Below are 22,299 nucleotides of genomic sequence, written 5' to 3' on the forward strand. Positions count from 1 at the left end.
CAGTCTAAGATCAGGCTTGCTTCTATTGCTACCTTATACTAGTTGGGTTTCAGTTGCCTTGAGATTAGGTACTAGAGAAATGGAGAGCTTTTAGCATATATACGTCACAGTGCGCAGTAATGACTTCCTCATTTACATGTCTTTGAACTGTTTAAGGGAAAGGATGGATGGTATCTTATTCACCTTTGAATCCCCAGCATCCAGGATAATGCCTGGAACCTAGAAGAAATCCCATGAATATATACTCTGCAATGAGTAAAGATGTTTTTTGATCATATAATGCCTCAAAGGCCATTTCCTGCCCCAAATCTGCCAACATACTTTAGTCTTCATCTGGTTTATCTCAGTCTCTGTTTATCAACTACCAAATAACAATAATTAGGACCACCTATGTAAAAGGACGAATGAAAACATGCCATACGTGTTGAGAAAAGAGACAAAAATATTATTCTCCTTGCCCTAGGAATATCAAAAGCTGAAAAGCTTACCATTCTCCCAAAGTAGAAAAACCAATTACAACATCAAAAACATTTTTTTTTTTCTAAGAGAAAGATGTACTGGATAAGCAGAAGCCCCACAGCAATCCCATTTGTGTTTCATAGAGCTCCAAATTTTAGTTTGATTCCAGGCTCTGCCCATTTCTTGCTTTTGTAAGTTCTGAAAAGTCAATTACTCTAAATATAATCTGCAGCCTTAGGAGCTGACACTTTGCCAAGTAATTTAAAGAGCTTTCCTAAGAAAAACTTTCAACTCTGTTTTCTTCTAGATGATGTAACAGAAGTAATTGTGTATACAATTAATTTACTCCTGGATGTTTGCTATCAAATCAAAGTGCTGAAAATTTGGGTATTCTGACTGAAAGGCACAGAATAGAGACGATTGGCTCTCCTTGCTTCTGCTGACTGGCTTCCATTCCTCTGAATGCTGATTAGGGATTAAGCTGGTGCACATGTAAAGGTGGTTTCACATGCTAACTTTCACAGAGTTGGTTTATATTCTAATCTGAGACAGTAACTGTCCTATCAGTAGGTGCTGAAATAGACAGGAAAATTCTCTAGTGCCCTAAATATATATATACACACACACACATATATAAATATATATTTATATATTATTTATTATATATAATACCATATGTATTATATAATATATATAATCACATATTGCAACTTAAAGGTGAGGCATTTTTTCAACACTTTTGATGGGCTTTTTTAATTTATACCTTTGTAAAAAGTTTCCCTAGTATGGTACCTTGCACTTTATCAGTGCTTGATAAATCTTGGTTGGATGAAATGAAAGATATATTCTTGTAATATCCTGTTGAGGGCAGAAGATCCCCAATATTTGTATTTTATTATAAGTAGAAGTACGCATTACACTCATGAAGACAGTGACTTGAGTTCTTCATCATTACAGAGTTGAATAAGGGCTTGTCCATCTAATTCTAAGTTTTCAGGTACCTCTGAGGTTCTATAGATTATTTAAGGTCACAGTGGAAAAAGCAAGTGACGGTGTTATAAATGGAACTAAAACCCTTGAACTTTACCCCTGAATTGTCTATCAGCTGCATTTCAAGAAACATCTGCTCAGAGTGGTATTTTCCATTGCAGAGGAAGTAAATAATCTCTGAAAGGAATTACTCAGTTTTCATGAAAAACGGACAGTTACCTAATGAAATGATAATGTACTGACTATTGAGATAATTTAAGGTGAAAGTGCAGTACAAGAAGTGAGCTCTAGTCTGCTGTTCTTTGTTTCAATGTACAGATTCATTCACTCCTAGGGTAATTTTAGGTACCCATAAGACCTGAGTAAAGCACAGCTTTAGCCATCATGTGTTCCTGAACAAGGATCTGTCTGCTTGTCTGCAGATCTTATTTCCATGTTTATTTAGTTACTCAAGAATTTTGAGCTGCTGTTGTGCCAGAGACTATGCTAAGTGTTAGGGGTTTAGCAGTGCACAGAGCAGACACAATTCCACCTGGTGAGCTTACAGCATCCAGTGTGAGACAGGAGTTTGGTTTTAAAAATCATACAAATAAATATATAATTATAAATTGCTTGAGTCTTACAGAAAAAAAAAAAAGAGCAAGAGACAATACAATAGGGGACCAGATTTTCTTTCAGGGAGCTTCTCTGAGGAAGTGCAATTTAAGCTTCCATCTAAGATGACCAGAAGTTAACCAGGCAAAGTGTAGTAAGAGCTTTTCAGTTTGGGGAAAGAGCATGTGTGAAGTATTTGAAATAGGTAGAGGTTTAGTGCATTTTGTGAATGTGAATAGTGTGATCAGCAAAGGGAGGAGTGAAATGAGGTGTTTAAGAGGCAGGCAGGGGCTAGGTCATGCATAGCTTGGATGCTATATTAGTGACTTTGCATTTTATACTAATGCAAAAGAGGAGAAAGAGATGTGATCTGTATTTTTAACAGATCACCTTGGCTGCACTGAGAATAAATCAGGAAGACAACAATGGAAGTGGTGAGACCAATTAGGAGGCTATTGTAGGTGGGAGATAAGGGAGGCTTGGGTTCAAGTGCTAAAAATAGAAGTAGAGGGGAATAAATAGATTGGAGATACATTTTGGAGGTAGAATCAATAGGACTTGAAGACAGACTGAATGATGGGTGTGAGGGAGAACAGGTGTTAGGTATGATTTCTCAAGTTTTGGCTTGAGGAATGAGGTAGATGAATGTGCCATTTATTGAGCTGGGAAAGTGTGGAAGGGGAGAAAAGTGGGGTGAAATCAAGAACTTCAGTATCAGTGTATTGGTGACAATGTCACTAAAATGTGTGTACATATGTGTATGCATATGTGTATATGTGACTTTTTTTTTGAAATGAGGGATAAAATAGGAAAAAAAAAAAAAAAAGAAGGGAACAGAATTAGACTAGAAAATAGAATTCCCAATCGGGTGATGGAGGGTGAGAGTTGGAGACTGGGGCATATCAGGATTGCTGAAGGTGTGTAATCTGAAACAGACATATTCAACATTATACCATATATTTTTTTTTAATTTGGGAAAAACAACAACAACAACAAAGAAACCCCATGGTCTTCATAATACAAATTACAGAAAGTAAACTGCAAAAGAATTGTATCTGGTAGATCCACATAAGAGGTAGATTCTACCACTGCTTATTGGTGAGTTTTAAGAGAGAAATGCATCAAAATCTCCAGCAGGATGCAAGAAATGTGACTTTTGTTTCATTAAAAAAAGAGCATGGGTTATTGACACTGAGCCTGAAGGGAGATGAGAAGGTAGGATAAAAATAGAGAAAGGAGAGAAAAAATGAAATGAGTGGAGAATTTTTCCAGCAAGCAAAGACGTCTCCGCCATCATGCCTATGCTGGTCCTCTGGGTTTGAATCCCAGCCCTGCCACTTACTAGTGGATGATCTGGGGCCTGTCAGGTAACTGCTAAACCTCAATTTCCTTACTTGTAAAATGAAGATATCGATAACATCTACTTCATAAAGTGACTGTCAGGGTTACAAGATATTCATAAGAAGTACTTAACAAAATGCCTGGCACAGAGGAGAGCTCGTAAGTGTTAGCTGACTTTGCATAGCTGATTATAGATGCCTAAATACCAGGAAGTCATTATTGTAGGTGTGTGTGCACCTTCTGCTTCCCTATGGCTATGGTAATTTTGCCGTCTTGGCTTCAAAATTGAATAGTCTGCTGTATCAAGAAGTAGCTTTTATGATTTGTTAAAAATATAAAAAAATTAATTAATATTTATGAAGCATTCTAAAATGCTATTAGGCTTTAATTGTTGCAAATTAGTGAAAATGCCCCAGCTGATTACATGGCCAAAAATATGTTTTCTCATGTATTTCTAGAAATGTTATGTATAATTAAAATTTGTTATTTAACTCCTCTAGAAAGGCCAATAATTGACTTTTAATTATTTCTTTGAAAATATAAAAGAAAAACAGAGATGATGTTCTAAGGAGACCCTTTTGATATATCCATTTTCACCTTGAATCATTTTAAAATCTATATTTTCTTGACCTTAACAGTATTATGGAAACATATGAAGGTATTCTATCTGAAAACATAATCAGATAAGCACCTCATTATATGTAGGAACATCATGACTGAGATCTCCTGATTTAAACGGAACTGGAACTACCTTTTGGAACACTAGATTCTCCTTTTATTGCTCTCCTCTCTCTCTGACTTTTGCTATTGTGTAAAGATGAGGTTTTATTATTTAGCATACATATACTTCAGAATACTGATACAGAATCATATCCAACCTTTAGTGTTAGAATGATTTGTTTACAGAGTTGTGGAAAGACTCAAAACATTCTAAGTCAAATCTGAACTTGGCATTTATTGGCAATATCATACCGAGGGCAATGCCTGAACTTCTTTGAAGCCTCGTTTTCTTATATAAAATGGGAGTAACTAAATAAAGAGAACATGGTAAAAACCTACTGTGATAACATACCATAAAGGTTAAAATTCTTTGTGGTTAGATAGAACGAGCTAATGATGTAGTTTGGGGCAAGTTGTTTAATACCTGAAGGAGTCAACTAAATAGTGGTATTAATTTAATATTTTGATTAAAATATTAAATGGCAATAATAGTACCTACTTCTTAGGCTATCTTATACCTGCAGAATAGTAGTGATTATTAAATATTATTCAAAAATGTACTGAGTACATGCTCTTTTATCCTTCGGTACGAGGGAAATAGTGCTAATTAAATTCCAAGATTAATTCTTCTGGAAAAATATAATTAATACCTTATTAAAAATGCATGGGAACCAAGAACATTTGGAAAATCATGTGATCATGTCCGAGTGCTCTGTGATCACACTAGGAAGAAAAACAAAAAGGCAATGTTCTTAATTTCTCCCATTGCACCAAAGAAGCAGAACATCTCTCCACTGAGGAAGATGTCAAGTACAAGAGAAGTGAGCAGAGGTGGATTCTACCCATTCAGCCTTGTGGAAGCACATGCAATTTGAGAAGACGAAGCGAGGAAGCTCATGCAGTACCTGGTCATCTCAGAGTCAGGGAGCAGGCCTAGGTGGTAGTGGGGGTAGGGAGCTGAGAGAAGGAAGCTTTTGTCACACTCAACAGGGGAATAGTGCCTGGGAGAAGCAGGCTTATCACACAGTTTGTTCACAGTGCTGTAAACAGGTTCCGGAGGCCTGGTGACACAAGAGGAAGAGAGAGAGATGCACGGTTAGCAAACACACCCAACAGCTGTGCAACTAGCCGCATTTCACCATATGCAAAAGTAAACACCCAAAACAAGGTCTTAGGATTTGTGAGGCTTGAAGAAAAAGTCTTTTTAAGAAATACTACCTCTGGGTAAAAATGAGAACTTTGGCTGATATTGGGCATGGTGAAAATTCAGATGCCTGATACCTCAGTGGAGTCATAGTCAACTTACAAATGCCATACCTTTTGGATAGTGTTGCCTTAAGTGCCAAACTTTGGGATCCTCTGACATGGCTCCTTTTTCAACTTTAGTCTCATCTTAAATGTAAACTTTACAGAGACCTTCCTGACCCCTTTAGCCAGGCCATCCTGTTATTTTTCACAGCACCCCGTCCATACTTCATAATATTTTTTCTGAGCATGAAATCATCTTGTTTGTTTTGTTTAATTTATAATTACCACTCTCACTACACCATAAATTTTCTGAGGACAGAAACTACATTTATTTTGTTAACCACTTAGAGTCAGTCCACATCCCATAAATATTTGTTGTATTCACATGTGAATGAATAAATTGACAAAACTTCACACATTTATGTCACAATGATTTGGGAGTGTTGGCCTTACTGAGAAGTCTAATTGCTTATATGATCTCAGTGATTCCCCTCTATATTTATTTATAAATTGCCACCCAACAATTAGTTTCAGAGAGTTTTCTACCAAGAGGATAATCACTTTAGTAAAATTTCTATTAAATGAATTAATCTAGAGATACTAAAACATTATCTAAAACAGCAACATCTTTTAGTTGTTACAAACATGCCTAGTAAATTTCAGTTATAACTTTTGCCAAACATCTTTTAGTTGTTACAAACATGCCTAGTAAATTTCAGTTATAACTTTTGCCAAACACACATGTACTACAAAGTCCTTGGTTATTTAAAAAAAAAAAATCTCACAACTCTGTACCCACTCTTTTAACACATGGTCTGAAATTGCTACCAGTATCTTCCATTTAAGGTAAGAATTGAAAGATCCAAATTCAAATGGAAGAACTATCTGGCAGTCTGGGTGGGAGGGTAAGGAGCAGGTCAGGAAATAGGGCAATGTCCACAAGGCCAGACCCAGGTGTGGGAGAGAGCACCCCTTGGGTCCAGGAGACATCAGGGGCAGCAAGTGGTGGCCATATCCCTGAGCAAAGATACAGGAAGTATAGGTGGTGAGCTCAGTGAAGGCATAGTTCCGTGTTTCTGTAGCTCCCAAAGTGGTCCCCAGTGTTGCTCAGTCAACGCTTCTTGAACAGAGCAGGGGAGAAAAGAGGATAAGCAAAGCATTAAAAACAAACTTTACCGGGCACCTGGGTGGCTCAGTTGGTTAGGCAACTGCCTTCGGCTCAGGTCATGATCCTGGAGTCCCGGGATCGAGTCCCACATCGGGCTCCCTGCTCGGCAGGGAGTCTGCTTCTCCCTCTGACCCTCCACCCTCTCATGCTGTCCCTCTGTCATTCTCTCTCTCTCAATAAATAAATAAAAATCTTAAAAAAAAAAAACAAACTTTACCTAATTTATAGTATTACTGTGGGCCAGTCATGGCTTACACACTATCTAGAGAATTAGTTTCTTCCCTAACACAAAGCCTTCCATAACATAGCAAAAGATGCCTTGATCTGTTTGCTTTCTACAACACAGTAGAGGGGCTGAGGAGTGGACAGGAGGAATCCAGAAGCTTATTTCGTCATCCAAATAACTAGCTCAGTGGTAAGATGAGGTGCTTTATAATAGAGTTGGCTTGTTCTATCCCAGTGGCTAATAAAATAACATTGACGAGAAGATTTTTAAAGTTTCTTCAATGAAATAGCCAATTTTTTCCCCCTCACTTTACGGAAGCTAGCATGTATTCTTGTTCAGACAAGTGCTCCTTTTTCAGAAAAAAACCAAGTAAGTTTGTCAATTTCTGTTTGTCAATTATATAGAATACACACAATTCATAATGACAAACAGCAGCCCTTAAAAAAGGCAGCTATAAGATCATTTTACAAAGGTGTTTTTATCGGGGCGCCTGGGTGGCTCAGTCGGTTAAGCGGCTGCCTTCGGCTCAGGTCATGATCCCAGGGTCCTGGGATTGAGCCCCACGTCAGGCACCCTGCTCAGTGGAGAGCTTGCTTCTTCCTCTCCCTCTCCCTGATGTTCTGCCTACTTGTGCTCTCTCTCTCTCTGTCAAATAAATAAAATCTTTAAAAAAAAAAGTGTTTTTATCAGTTTTTTTAAGTAATTCACACTGTGTGAAGTGATGTAAGGGAAAGATGCTTTCAGTTATCCACTGAAATACATCCTTTAAAACTGTCAGATTTGATACTGTTCTTGATTTTTTTTTGGGGGGGGGGGTCTGTTTTTGCTTTGTTAATATACTCAGCTTTAGGAAGATTGATGTGTATTTCCATGGTTTTGGAGACAGAAAGACCCATGATGCCAATCTGATAAAGAAAATTGGCTTGGGAGATCACCGTTTTGTCTGCACTGAAAACGGGGTTATCCACACAAAAACTCAGCTTGAAAAGGGCTTTGTATTAATGAGATACATAACTATCAATTAAATAAGATATGAGGAGGAATGTATGAGCTCTATGGGAATTTTTCTGCATAAGTGATCACAGGAGGACCTAATATTATTTTCCATATTTTCTGCTCTATGATTGAGCTGCCGTGGCAGAAATGGCCAGAGATGGATTGCCTCCCAAACATCCATTTACTCCTTTTTTTTCTTATTAAGAGGAAGTCAGTTTTCCACTAGTCACTTTTCCTGTAGTAAAACTTTATTTCTCAATCTCCCTTGTAGAACTTTATTTCTCAGTCTCCCTTGTAGGTATATGTGGCCCACTGAAAACGTTCAGCCCAATGTAACTGGAGCACAAAGGTTTTGTGGGACTCCTCTGACGGCTGCTTAAAGGGGAGCTGACTCAGCTAGGACCCCTGTGATTTTGCTCTTTCCCATTTCCTCCCTTTGCTTACCTGGAATCTGGATATAATGGCTGGAGCTTCAATGGTCATCTTGGACCATGAAGCAACCTTGAGAATACAAAGAAACAATACAGATAGGGGACCATAATGGTCACTGTGTTGCTGATGATAAGGAGTGAAACTACGCCACTTCTGAACTTTCTACCTCTGGATTTCTTTTATGAGAGATAAAGTATGTTTATGCTAGTGTCATTTTTTTTTTTTTGTAAATGAGACTTAATATTAACAGATAGACTCCTGCAAAATGTAAGACTGATAATCAAATACAAAGAAATAACTACAGATAGGGGCTACCAAAAGGGGCTAATACATTTAATTATGTTAGAGGTCCATCGGACACATTTTGTATACACAGAAAAATATAAAGAACGCTATTGTCTGGCTTTGTTGAGAGCCTGTGACTGTTCATAGAGAACTCACTGCATCTTTATTAAAAATATTATATATATAAAATGGTAACTGATTTAAACTGCCAGCACAGGGCTTAAGAATAAGGGAACTGATGACTTCTTTTAGGTCATAAAATATTCTCATGATGATGTCATTTCAGTTAACATCATGCTTTCTGCCTAGGAGGGCTGATTTAATTTTCTCAGGCTGCTGTTGATTTCACAGACCAAGAAAATGATGTTATCAATTTTCTCCTAGTCCTTTTACCTCAGTAGAACTGTATTTTGAAACAGATTATCAGAATCAAACCTGGCTAATATATATATTAAGGAAAAAAATCCTACTTGGATTGTACTCAATTAAATGAAGAGGAAAAAACTCTCTGAACACTACAATAAATTCAAGGCAATAAAAATTAGGCCCTGTCCATTGTCCAGTGTTGAACTCTTAAGACCTTTGCCTAGGGTGTCTGGGTGGCTCAGGCGTTAAGCGTCTGCCTTCGGCTCAGGTCATGATCCCAGGGTCCTGGGATCGAGTCCTACATCGGGCTCCCTGCTCTGCGGGAAGCCTGCTTCTTCCTCTCCCACTCCCCCTGCTTGTGTTCCTGCTCTCGCTATGTCTCTCTCTGTCAAATAAATAAATAAAATCTTAAAAAAAAAAAAAGACCTTTGCCTATATCCTTTTGGAATCATTTTATGGACATAATATTATTTCATGACTCACTTGTTTCAGTAGATTTGGTGTTGGGGGCAAGCTTAGATAACTTGAATTTTAGAAGAGGGACCTTATATTTTTGCTTACAGTCACTTTCAAAACTTTTTTATGGTGGATTGATTTCTTGCCTAGGCTTAATTATTCATGATTCAAAGTCTGAACAAAGCAGAAATACACCTATTGAAACTGCAGGCTCATTTATACCTATTGTTCAGTCTTTCATCCTTTATTTATTTACAAGTTATTTTGTACAGTCACTGACTATTGAGTGGACATTTCAAATTCAGCTGAATTGTGAGAACACTTGCTATCTCAGAAGATAGGTAGATGAAAAACACCAAAACATAACGGAACACTTGACAAACTTGACTGAACCTTTTTGCAATATTCACCATGTCCTCTTGCAACCAAACAACTAAATTAAAAATATCAGTGAGAATGTCCTTCCAAGTGGCATAAAAATGGAGTTGATATTGGAAGATTTTTGCCTGCTAGATTCACTACAGTCCTAGGATTCTACTGTGTATTATGTACTATACAGGCCATAGTACAATATCCAGTAAGTACTACAACAAGCTACAGTCTGAGCATGGGAAATAGCATATAGCAGGTACTTGAGAAACATTTCTTGGAATAAATGGATTTTTTTTTTTTAACTATTCTCCATTGAGAGCAATGAAAAATTTCTGGCTCTTCCAAGGAAGCCCAAAGTTCTGCTGAATCTTCTAACTCCATTTAAAGTTTGAGGACATCATTAATTCTCATAGGTTATCCAGAAGGATGGAAACCCCAATGTTGTCAGAAACTACCCGCTTTAAGTACTAGGTGTGCATGGTTCACCCCCTCTAGAGGGCCAGGTCTCATGCACCTGCAAGCCCACCCACGGTTCCTGTGAGAGTCACCCCACGGGCTCGGAGCACAGACATATCTCAGGCTTGAGTTCCAGAAGTCCTGATGCCAACAGGCAGCATTCTTAGTATTTCCCTGCAGTGATATTCTCTGTGATCTCTCCGCCAGACAGACAAGAAATGCCAATTTATGAGCTGTCACTGGGATCTGGGTGGCAGGAACAGATGCCACGATCACTTCACATTGATTCAGTAAAGAAGTGCCACGGGGAAACGACTTCAGGCAGTGTGAATCAGCCAGTCACAACCTGAAAGAGCCTGTTTATCCTATTATAAACCTCCAGAGTCGCCTGGGTCAGGAGGTAATGAATATGGAAATGCAGTCTGAAGTGCCTCCTGTCTCTCTTCTTTCTGTAGATGCCCCCAGAAAGGGGGGAAAGGAGTTAAAGATTATGAGTGTAATCTCTAAGTGAATTTATAAACAAATCATTTATTTTGCTGTCCACCTATCAGGGGCCATAGATAAACGGCTTTGCAGTCTCTAGTGTTCAGCCATCAGCATTTATTTGCATATCTATGGGTTTATAATTGCAGGCTCTTATAGCATATAATTAGCACACCCTGGCCCTTGGTGACCTCTCTTCTCCGAACTCCATTAGCACTTGCTATTTGTTCAGCTTCCTTGGCATTTTCAGTTACTAATCTACAAGGATAGTGTGGAGGGAGGTGCTTCATCATACCCTCTCCTAAGGAAAACCACCCTGTCTGCAACTGCCTCTTCCCATTTGTCCCATGGACTCCAAGCCAATTCAGTCCCCTACTCAGCCAAAGCTGCTTAGACCAGGATTGGGACTCTATTCTGCGACCATGACCTATAGGACCTATAGGGTTGGGCTGGGGAGGGAAACAAAAAGGTAGGCCAATTGGATTCTGCTACTGAGTGTGACTCAAGGAGCAGAAGAAATGACCAGCTGGCAGCATGAGGGAAAGACATGTAGAGGACAGCTGTGGCTGTGTCCGCTAATTATAGTGAACCACAGCGAAGCTTCCCAAATTTTGTTGCTAAAGTGTCTAGAGGCTCCTTGAATCTAGAAAACAGTCTGTGTTCACTCTTTAAGGGACTTATTATTAGGGCTCATGTCATCGAATTTCTCTGCTGGCTCCCATATGACATTAGATGTATAATGAAAATCAACTACCACCTCCTACTGTATTCCTTCACTGGAGCTTAGGTCACATCACTTGCTTACAATCAAAAGAGTGAAAATAAAACAGGTACTCTGCTTGTTTTTACTGTCATTTTTAGATCACCTCAACTAAACTATGCCACTCAAAGACAAAAGATACAACCTTGGATACCTATGTAATTCCAGAGTACCTGAGACCAATACCTAACGGATCCTTTTATTTATTATGGATTCTTTTGCATTATTTTCTAAAATGCTGCATTAAAATATTATCTTAATTGCAGAGTTTTTTGGTGCCGCCTTAAATTTTGTGCCTGATGTGGTACTTCACTTGCGTCACCCTAGTCCTAGCCCTGCCTATACCAGAGATGAAAAATGTTTAATGCAGTGATGACGGTCATTGTTAATATTCATCTGTGTGGCGCCTGAAGACAGGTCAAATGGATAGGACTTTCTTCCCTTAAAGGTAACAGTAAGAGTGACTCACACTCTATTGAGTTTTCCATTCTCCATCAAAGGGACTGCTTTCAAAGCCCAAAGGCCAAAGCAGGCAGGGCCCTCACCTCGTTATACTGTCATATTTGGTGCACAGGCCTCCTTCCTTCTCTGATTATTAGCTCTCAGAGGATCAGGCCCAAATCTCATTTATCTTTGTTTCTATATTGCTTTCCCGAATTTAAGAACATATGAGTGAAATACTGTCATAGGAAAGAAATGAAGCTGTGGGGGGAAAAAAAAGGGACTGGTATTTTTTATTCTCTTTTGGAGCTAGAATTAAAAGGAAGAGTCTAAAATTACAGAAGGAAGGATTTGAGTTATATAGTTGTATGCTTTTAACCATAAATCTGTCATAAACAATGATATGGATGAATCTATAAACTGCTTAGATTTTAGATTTTCCAACCCTCATCCTATGTGGGCTTCCCTGGCCGCTCTGAAGGTAGCATCCAGCCCTATGCAGGAAATAGAACCAAACTACATAAGTGGATGGCAGCTGGGATGCCAAACACTTGGGTGCCTAAGCATCTGGTATACTGCTTGGCATACTTTGGAGGAAAAGGTTTTTTTTTTTTTTGACCTCACAAGTGTGCCTCATGTTCCCCTTTACACATAATGCACTATTTTGGGGCAAAGGATTTGGAGAAGTAAGCAAAAAAGCATTACATTCTAGGCCTGGGCTAATAGGTCTTAAGGGCAGAATTCTCGGGAGCCTAAAAGTAATTAGAGGATAAAAGAGAATACAAGACCAGGTTGTGAACTATGTGGTGTTACAGGTGAACTGGACATTATAACAAGAAGGATTAAAGAAGAGGCTGACTTCTCTTACACTGAGCATTAAGCAGAAAAGTGTTAGCCATTTGGTAAAGGTGCTATCAGAACTCAAAGTATAACACAGAGAGATGTAGGGAATGAATTGGTCTAGGTGATGTGTAAGAGCTCATTCATCTCTCTCATTCGAAGCACCATGAGGACCTTTGAGTGATGCCTATTTGCACTATACTTGCTTTTCTAAAATGCAGCTTCTTTCTTTTAATGACATTACAAAGCCTTCTCTATATATCAACAAAGTTGTTAAGCTGTAAAATTATATGCAGAGGTAAACTGTTACAAAACAGTGTGGTGAGTGCAAAGAAACAGAGCTAGGTTTGACTCTGGCTCTTCCAAATTACCCTGTGTGGTCTGTGGTTTCTTAACTACCTTGACCCTCTGCATTTTCAACTGTAAAGTGCGGATAGTAATGTCAGCCCGAGAGGAACATAAAGCACCTAGCTCAGTGCATGGCATGCACTGTTGAGTTTACCAAATAGCAGCCAATACTTTCTTTTCTTTTCTTTTTAATAAATTTGACATGTAACATTGTGTAAAAGTCTAAGGTATACAGTGTGTTACTTTGAAACATTTATATATTGTAATATGATTGCTGATGTACTGATATTTATCACATTACATAATTACAGTACAGTATTATTGTCTCTATTTTCATACCGAGCATTAGATCTCTACCACTTATTTACTGCTCAATACAAGTTTGTACCCTAAATACTAACACTCCTATCCTACCCACCACCACCATCTCTTGGTAACCACCATTTACTCTGTTTTTTATCTTTTGTTTGTTTGTTTAGGGGGGGCAAAGGGAGGAGACAGAGAATCTTAAGCAGGCTCCACACCCAGTGTGGAGCTCCATCTCACCACCTTGAGATCACGACCTGAGCCAAAATCAAGAGTTGGGCACTTAACTGACTGAGCCACCTCAGCACCCCACTCCGTTTTTTATCTTGTTTATCACTTTCAGGCACTTGTGCTCACAGGGCTGCCTAGCCTCTGAGAATGCTGCTTCCCTATCAGGCAGTTCATGTATTAGCACGCTAATGTCATGTGGATTCTCTACAAGAGAGTAGAACAAAGGAAGTAACAATCTGTGGTTTTCAGTATCACCAAAGGCACTGCATAATGTTGCCTTTTATTTTATTTTATTTTTATTTATTTATTTATTTTTTATTTATTTATTTTATTCTTATGTTAATCCCCATACATTACATCATTGGTTTTAGATGAAGTGTTCCATGATTCATTGTTTGTGCATAACACCCAGTGCTCCATGCAGAACGTGCCCTCCTCAATACCCACCACCAGGCTAACCCATCCTCCCACCCCCCTCCCCTCTAGAACCCTGTTTGTTTTTCAGAGTTCATCGTCTCTCATGGTTCGTCTAACCCTCTGATTTCCCCCACTTCATTCTTCCCCTCCTGCTACCTTCTTCTTCCTTTTTTTTTCTTAACATATATTGCATTATTTGTTTCAGAGGTACAGATCTGAGATTCAACAGTCTTGCAGAATTCACAGCGCTTACCAGAGCACATACCCTCCCCAGTGTCTATCACCCAGTCACCCCATCCCTCCCACCCCACCCCCCACTCCAGCAACCCTCAGTTTGTTTCCTGCAATTAAGAATTCCTCATATCAGTGAGACCATATGATACATGTCTTTCTCTGTTTGACTTATTTCGCTCAACATAATACCCTCCAGTTCCATCCACGTCATTGCAAATGGCAAGATCTCATTCCTTTTGATGGCTGCATAATATTCCATTGTATATAGATACCACATCTTCTTTATCCATTCATCTGTCGATGGACATCTTGGCTCTTTCCACAGTTTGGCTATTGTGGACATTGCTGCTATAAACATCGGGGTGCACGTACCCCTTCGGATCCCTACTTTTGTATCTTTGGGGTAAATACCCAGTAGTGCAATTGCTGGATCATATGGTAGCTCTATTTTCAACTTTTTGAGGAACCTCCATACAGTTTTCCAGAGTGGCTGCACCAGCTTGCATTCCCACCAACCGTGTAGGAGGGTTCCCCTTTCTCCGCATCCCCGCCAACATCTGTCGTTTCCTGACTTGTTAATTTTAGCCATTCTGACTGGTGTGAGGTGGTATCTCATTGAGGTTTTGATTTGGATTTCCCTGATGCTGAGCGATACTGAGCACTTTTTCATGTGTCTGTTGGCCATTTGCATGTCTTCTTTGGAAAAATGTCCGTTCATGTCTTCTGCCCATTTCTTGATTGGATTCTTTGTTCTTTGGGTGTTGAGTTTGATGAGTTCTTTATAGATTTTGGATACTAGCCCTTTATCTGATATGTCATTTGCAAATATCTTCTCCCATTCCGTCGGTTGTCTTTTGGTTTTGTTGACTGTTTTCTTTGCTTTGCAAAAGCTTTTTATCTTGATGAACTCCCAATAGTTCATTTTTGCCCTTGCTTCCCTTGCCTTTGGCGATGTTTCTAGGAAGAAGTTGCTTCAGCTGAGGTCAAAGAGGTTGCTGCCTGTGTTCTCCTTTAGAATTTGGATGGACTCCTGTCTCACATTGAGGTCTTTCAACCATTTGGAGTCTATTTTTGTGTGTGGTGTAAGGAAATGGTCCAGTTTCATTCTTCTGCATGTGGCTATCCAATTTTCCCAACACCATTTGTTGAAAAGACTGTCTTTGTTCCATTGGACATTCTTTCCTGCTTTGTCAAAGATGAGTTGACCATAGAGTTGAGGGTCCATTTCTGGGCTCTCTATTCTGTTCCATTGATCTATGTGTCTGTTTTTGTGCCAGTACCATGCTGTCTTGATGATGACAGCTTTGTAATAGAGCTGGAAGTCCGGAATTGTGATGCCGCCGGCTTTGCTTTTCTTTTTCAATATTCCTCTGGCTACGCGGAGTCTTTTCTGGTTCCATACAAATTTTAGGATTATTTGTTCCATTTCTTTGAAAAAAGTGGATGGTATTTTGATGGGGATTGCACTGAATGTGTAGATTGCTCTAGATAGCATTGACATCTTTACAATATTTGTTCTTCCAATCCATGAGCATGGAATGTTTTTCCATTTCTTTGTGTCTTCCTCAATTTCTTTCATGAGTATTTTATAGTTTTCTGAGTAAAGATCCTTTGCCTCTTTGGTTAGATTTTTCCTAGGTATCTAATGGTTTTGGGTGCAATTGTAAATGGGATCGACTCCTTAATTTCTCTTTCTTCTGTCTTGTTGTTGGTGTATAGGAATGCCACTGACTTCTGTGCATTGATTTTCTATCCTGCCACTTTACTGAACTCCTGGATGAGTTCTAGCAGTTTTGGGGTGGACTCTTTGGGGTTTTCCACATAAAGTATCATATCATCTGCAAAGAGTGAGAGTTTGACTTCTTCTTTGCCAATTTGGATGCCTTTGATTTCTTTTTGTTGTCTGATTGCTGTGGCTAGGACTTCCAATACTATCTTGAATAGCAGTGGTGATAGTGGACATCCCTGCCGCATTCCTGACCTTAGGGGGAAAGCTCTCAGTTTTTCCCCATTGAGAATGATATTCGCTGTAGGTTTTTCATAGATGGCTTTTATGATATTGAGGTATGTACCCTTTATCCCTATACTCTGAAGAGTTTTGATCAAGAAAGGATGCTGTACTTTGTCAAATGCTTTTTCTGCATCTATTGAGAGGATCATATGATTCTTGTTCTTTCTTTTGTTAATGTATTGTATCACATTGATTGATTTGCGGATGTTGAACCAACCTTGCAGCCCAGGGATAAATCCCACTTGGTCATGGTGAATAATCCTTTTAATGGACTGTTGGATCCTATTGGCTAGTATTTTGGTGAGAATTTTTGCATCCATGTTCATCAGGGATATTGGTCTGTAATTCTCCTTTTTGATGGGGTCTTTGTCTGGTTTTGGGATCAAGGTAATGCTGGCCTCATAAAATGAGTTTGGAAGTTTTCCTTCCATTTCTATTTTTTGGAACAGTTTCAGAAGAATAGGTATGAATTCTTTAAATGTTTGGTAGAATTCCCCTGGGAAGCCATCTGGCCCTGGGCTTTTGTTTGTTGGGAGATTTTTGATGACTGCTCCAATTTCCTTAGTGGTTATAGATCTCTTCAGGTTTTCTATTTCATCCTGGTTCAGTTTTGGTAGTTGATACATCTCTAGGAATGCATTCATTTCTTCCAGGTTACCCAATTTGCTGGCATAGAGTTGCTCATAATATGTTCTTATAATTGTTTGTATTTCTTTGGTGTTGGTTGTGATCTCTCCTCTTTCATTCATGATTTTGTTGATTTGGGTCATTTCTCTTCTCTTTTTGATAAGTCTGGCCAGGGGTTTATCAATCTTGTTAATTCTTTCAAAGAACCAGCTCCTAGTTTCGTTGATCTGTTCTACTGTTCTTTTAGTTTCTATTTCATTGATTTCTGCTCTGATCTTTATTATTTCTCTTCTCCTGCTGGGTTTAGGCTTTAGTTGCTGTTCTTTCTCCAGCTCCTTTAGGTGTAGGGTTAGGTTGTGTACTTGAGACCTTTCTTGTTTCTTGAGAAAGGCTTGTATTGCTATATACTTTCCTCTTAGGACTGCCTTTGCTGCATCCCAAAGATTTTGAATAGTTGTGTTTTCATTTTCATTGGTTTCCATGTATTTTTTTAAATTCTTCTTTAATTTCCTGGTTGACCCATTCATTCTTCAGTAGGATGCTCTTTAGCCTCCATGTATTTGAGTTCTTTCCGACTTCCCTCTTGTGATTGAGTTCTAGTTTCAAAGCATTGTGGTCTGAAAATAGGCAGGGAATGATCCCAATCTTTTGGTACCGGTTGAGACCTGATTTATGACCGAGGATGTGATCTATTCTGGAGAATGTTCCATGGGCACTAGAGAAGAATGTGTATTCCATTGCTTTGGGGTGGAATGTTTTGAATATGTCTGTGAAGTCCATTTGGTCCAGTGTGTCATTTAAAGTCTTTATTTCCTTGTTGATCTTTTGCTTAGACGATCTGTCCATTTCAGTGAGGGGGGTGTTAAAGTCCCCCACTATTATTGTATTGTTGTCGATGTGTTTCTTTGCTTTTGTTATTAATTGCCTTATATAATTGGCTGCTCCCATGTTAGGGGCATAGATATTTACAATTGTTAGATCTTCTTGTTGGATAGATCCTTTAAGTAGGATATAATGTCCTTCCTCATCTCTTATTACAGTCTTTGGTTTAAAATCTAATTTGTCTGATATAAGGATTGCCACCCCAGCTTTCTTTTGGTGTCCATTAGCATGGTAAATGGTTTTCCGCCCCCTCACTTTCAATCTGGGGGTGTCTTTGGGTCTAAAATGAGTCTCTTGCAGACAGCATATCGATGGGTCTTGTTTTTTAATCCAGTCTGATAGCCTGTGTCTTTTGATTGGGGCATTGAGCCCATTTACATTCAGGGTAACTATTGAAAGATAGGAATTTGGGTGCCTGGGTGGCTCAGTTGGTTAAGCGACTGCCTTCGGCTCAGGTCATGATTCTGGAGTCCCGGGATCGAGTCCCGCATCAGGCTCCCTGCTCGGCAGCGAGTCTGCTTCTCCCTCTGACCCTCCTCCCTCTCATGCTCTCTATCTCATTCTCTCTCTCAAATAAATAAATAAAATCTTTAAAAAAAAAAAAATAGGAATTTAGTGCCATTGTATTGCCTGTAAGGTGACTGTTACCGTATATTGTCTGTGTTCCTTTCTGCTCTATGTTGCTTTTAGGGTCTCTCTTTGCTTAGAGGACCCCTTTCAAGATTTCCTGTAGGGCTGGTTTTGTGTTTGCAAGTTCCTTTAGTTTTTGTTTGTCCTGGAAGCTTTTTATCTCTCCTTCAATTTTCAATGACAGCCTAGCTGGATAGAGTATTCTTGGCTGCATATTTTTCTCATTTAGTGCTCTGAATATATCCTGCCAGTCCTTTCTGGCCTGCCAGGTCTCTGTGGATAGGTCTGTTGCCAATCTAATGTTTCTACCCTTGTAGGTTACATATCTCTTCTCCCGAGCTGCTTTCAGGATTTTCTCATTGTCTATGAGACTTGTAATTTTTACTATTAGATGTCAGGGTGTTGACCTATTTTTATTGATTTTGAGAGGGGTTCTCTGTGCTTCCTGGATTTTCATGCCTGTTTCCTCCCCCCAGTTAGGGAAGTTCTCTGCTATCATTTGCTCCATTATACCTTCTGCCCCTCTCTCTGTTTCTTCTTCTTCTGGGATCCCAATTATTCTAATGTTGTTTCGTCTTATGGTATCGCTTATCTCTCAAATTCTGCCCTCGTGATCCAGTAGTTGTTTATCTCTCTTTTTCTCAGCTTCTTTATTTTCCATCATTTCATCTTCTATATTACTGATTCTCTCTTCTGCCTCATTTATTCTAGCAGTTAGCACCCCCATTTTTGATTGCACCTCATTAATAGCCTTTTTGATTTCTACTTGGTTGGATTTTAGTTCCTTTACTTCTCCAGAAAGGGTTTCTCTAATAACTTCCATATTTTTTTCAAGCCCAGCTAGTATCTTTAAAGTGATGATTCTGAACTCTAGATCTGACATCGTACCAATGTCCGTATTGAGTAGGTCCCTGGCAGTCGGTACTACCTCTTGTTCTTTTTGTTGAGGTGATTTTTTCCGTCTTGTCCTTTTGTGCAGAGGAGAATAGATTAATGAGAGAACAAAATGCTAGCAGAGTAACAATGTCCCCAGAAAATATACTCTAAACAAATCAGAAAAGACCTGAAGCAGTGGGAAAAGAAAGGGAAAGAGAGAAAAAAGAGAAAGAAAAAAAAAGAAAAAGATAAAGATAAAGATAAAAACAAAAAGAACAAAATAAAACAACAACAACAATAAAAAAAACAGAATGTGATCAAATATGCTCAGGCTGGTATATAGATCAGTGCCACACACTAGATTTGGGGTGTATTTTGGTCTTTTAGAAGAAAGTGCCTCCCAAAATTTTAAAGAAAGGAAAACTTATATATGTACAAAAATAAGGGTTGATATGATGAAGGGATGGAATATGACTGTAAAGATGGAAATTATAAAAAATTTTATAAAAGGAATTGATAAGAAGTTGTTTGAAAAAAGAAAGAAGAGGATTTAAAAAAGGAAAAAAGAAAAAAAAAAGGGAGAGGATGTGATCAGGCAGGGGAATAGAAAACACCATATACTAGAGATTTAGGGTATATTTTGATCTGTTAGAAGAAACTATCTCAAAATTTTAAAGAGAGAACAACTTATATATATAAGCCAAAAATACAGGTAACTACTATGAAGGGATAGAATATGACTCTAAAAATGAAAAATAAAAATGTTTTTTTTAAAAAGGGATTGATAAGATGTTGGTTGAAAAAGGGAAAAAGAAAAATTCAAAAAGAAAAAAGAAGAAAAAAGACAGTTAAAAAAAAATAACTTTGAAAGACTAAAGAATCATGGTAAAAAAGCCATGAATTCTATGTGCAGTAGTCCCCTAGAGCTGGAGTTCTGCCGTTCTCATTGATCGGTAAACTTGGTCTTGGCTGGCTGTTCTCGCTGATCTTCTGGGGAGGGGCCTGTTGCCATGGTATCCTAATGTCTCTGCCGGAGGCGGAATTGCCCTGCCCTTGCCCCCACCCGGCTAAGTAATCTGCTCGGGTTTGCTCTCCGGGGCTTTTGTTCCCTGCGAGCTTTCAGAGCTTTCTGTACAGCTTTGGAGGCGGAGAGTGAAAATGGCAGCCTCCCAATCTCCGCCCCAGAGAAGCCGAGAACTTGGGGCCCTGCTCCTCAGTGAGCCCCCAGAGAAAAGCTGTCAGTCACTCCTGTCTCCCCGGTCTCCGGCCGCACTCTGTGCTCACCCGGCCTGTGACCGCGCGTTTCTACCTCTGGCACCCGACCCCGGGTGGAGTCTCCAAACCCAGCAGATCCCTGCGGTGCACTCCCGCGCGGCTCCTCCCGGGGGAGGAAGGGGAGTCTCCCTGGATCTGCCGCTTGTTGGGTCCCTGCTGGAGGAGCAGGGGCCCGACTGTGCCGCAGATCACGGTTTATGGCAACCCCGAGCTGAGAGCCCGCGCCTGGGCTCCGCCTCTGCAGCCGGCTTCCCTGCTCCGATACCTGGGAGCTCTGCCACACTCAGGCACCCCCGGTCTTTCTGTGACCCCAAGGGTCCTGAGACCACACTGTCCCGGAGGGTTCCACCCCCTGCTTAGCCACCAGAGTGACGTCCCTCGGCGGAGCTGACTTAAAAGTTCCGATTTTGTGCTCCGCGGCTCTATCACTTGCCAGAAGCGGCCGCCGGAGGCCCCCCCCCCCGCCGTCTATCCTCCCGAATATCGCCTCGGATTCACTTCTCCGCACGTCCTACCTTCCAGAAAGTGGTCGCTTTTCTGATGAGAGAGTTGTTGCTCTTCTTTTCTTCGATCTCCTGTTGGGTTTGTAGGGGTTCAGAATGGTTTGATCCCTATCCATCTGAATTCCTGAGAGGAGACGAAATCCAGGTCTCCTACTCCTCCGCCATCTTGCTCCCATAATGTTGCCTTTTAAAGACTCACTTTTGCTTCTGATATTGAAAAGGCAATTGGTCCTCTATCATAGCCCTTGGGGTTGATGCTCACTTTGTCTGAACTTCACAATTATTTTCCTTGTCTCTAACAAGATATCATCTCCAACTCAAACCCCTAATTTGTGCCTGCACCTTCATAATGATTTGCTTTCCTGTATGACTCACAGCTGTGGTGCCATATCAAATTGTTGGGCCATAAGTAATTTGTTATTAGCAATAGTCTATGTACCATGATCTATAAATAATACTTTTAAAAATGGAAAGTAGGATCAATTCACGACTTTCTCTGTAGAAACATCATTCTTAGTTATATTTTACTATGTTTGTTTATTGAGGAGAGAAATGGCAGAGTATGAGGTGCACCATTTAAAGCCATTTTGAAAGTTTTCAATTGTTAAGGTGCTTTATTTTTTTCAAAAGAATGTTCGGGTTTCAACAAAGTTAGGCTCTCATGACTATGGTTCATGCAGTGTTTTTTTTTTTGAAATTAGAAGTTGAAAGTCAATGACCTGATAATCGTGTCTATAATAGGTGTAATCCCAAAGAGGACAGGAATCACCATACCTTGGTATTGGGAAAGTGTGTCCAGCTACAGTATTTTCATGGCATCCTGAAAGATGTTGAAACAAATACTATCTAAGATGCACAAGCCCAAGTATTATGGCTAGACCAAGGTTTTTGACATTTGAATTATTTGAGCCAAGTTTAATATGCCCTTTCACAGTGTTTAAATTCTTTCATTTTTATAAACCTAGCTTTCAAGTTTTTTTTTCTTTTTAACTGAACTCATAGGATAAAATGTAAATCTACCAAAAAAGCAGGTTAATAGATATCTAGCATCCTGATGGAAAAGAATTTTTTTTTTTAAATAGGCTCCACATCCAGTGTGGAGCCCAACATGAGGCTTGAACTCACGACCCTGAGATCAAGACCTGAGCTGAGATCAAGAGCTGGACGCCTAACTGACTGAGCCACTGAGGCACCTTGAAAAAACATTTTTTAAGCATAAAATAAATGGAAGAAGTCATATAAAAGATGAGAGATTTGACTACATAAAAATTTAAAACTGCTGAAGTACAAAGAAGTCATAAACAAGCAGTAAGTTGAGAAAGCATC

General features: G+C 39.4%; 1 protein-coding gene across 10 annotated transcripts in view; it reads right to left on the reverse strand.

Moving 5' to 3' along the window:
- The window catches only part of DLG2 (discs large MAGUK scaffold protein 2), a 1,451,407-nt gene that overhangs the window by 432,042 nt on the left and 997,066 nt on the right, over window positions 1–22,299 (reverse strand). For 6 of the 10 annotated variants that reach the window (XM_021686447.2, XM_021686448.1, XM_021686449.1 and 3 more), the window contains one exon: window positions 5,010–5,165. The exons of the other annotated variants lie outside the window; for them this stretch is intronic. In XM_021686447.2, coding sequence (XP_021542122.1) covers window positions 5,010–5,165 — 156 coding nt within the window. The remainder of the gene's footprint in view (window positions 1–5,009; window positions 5,166–22,299) is intronic. 10 annotated transcript variants of the gene reach the window in all.

Source organism: Neomonachus schauinslandi, chromosome 11, assembly GCF_002201575.2.
Source record: "Neomonachus schauinslandi chromosome 11, ASM220157v2, whole genome shotgun sequence".
NCBI lineage: Eukaryota > Metazoa > Chordata > Mammalia > Carnivora > Phocidae > Neomonachus > Neomonachus schauinslandi.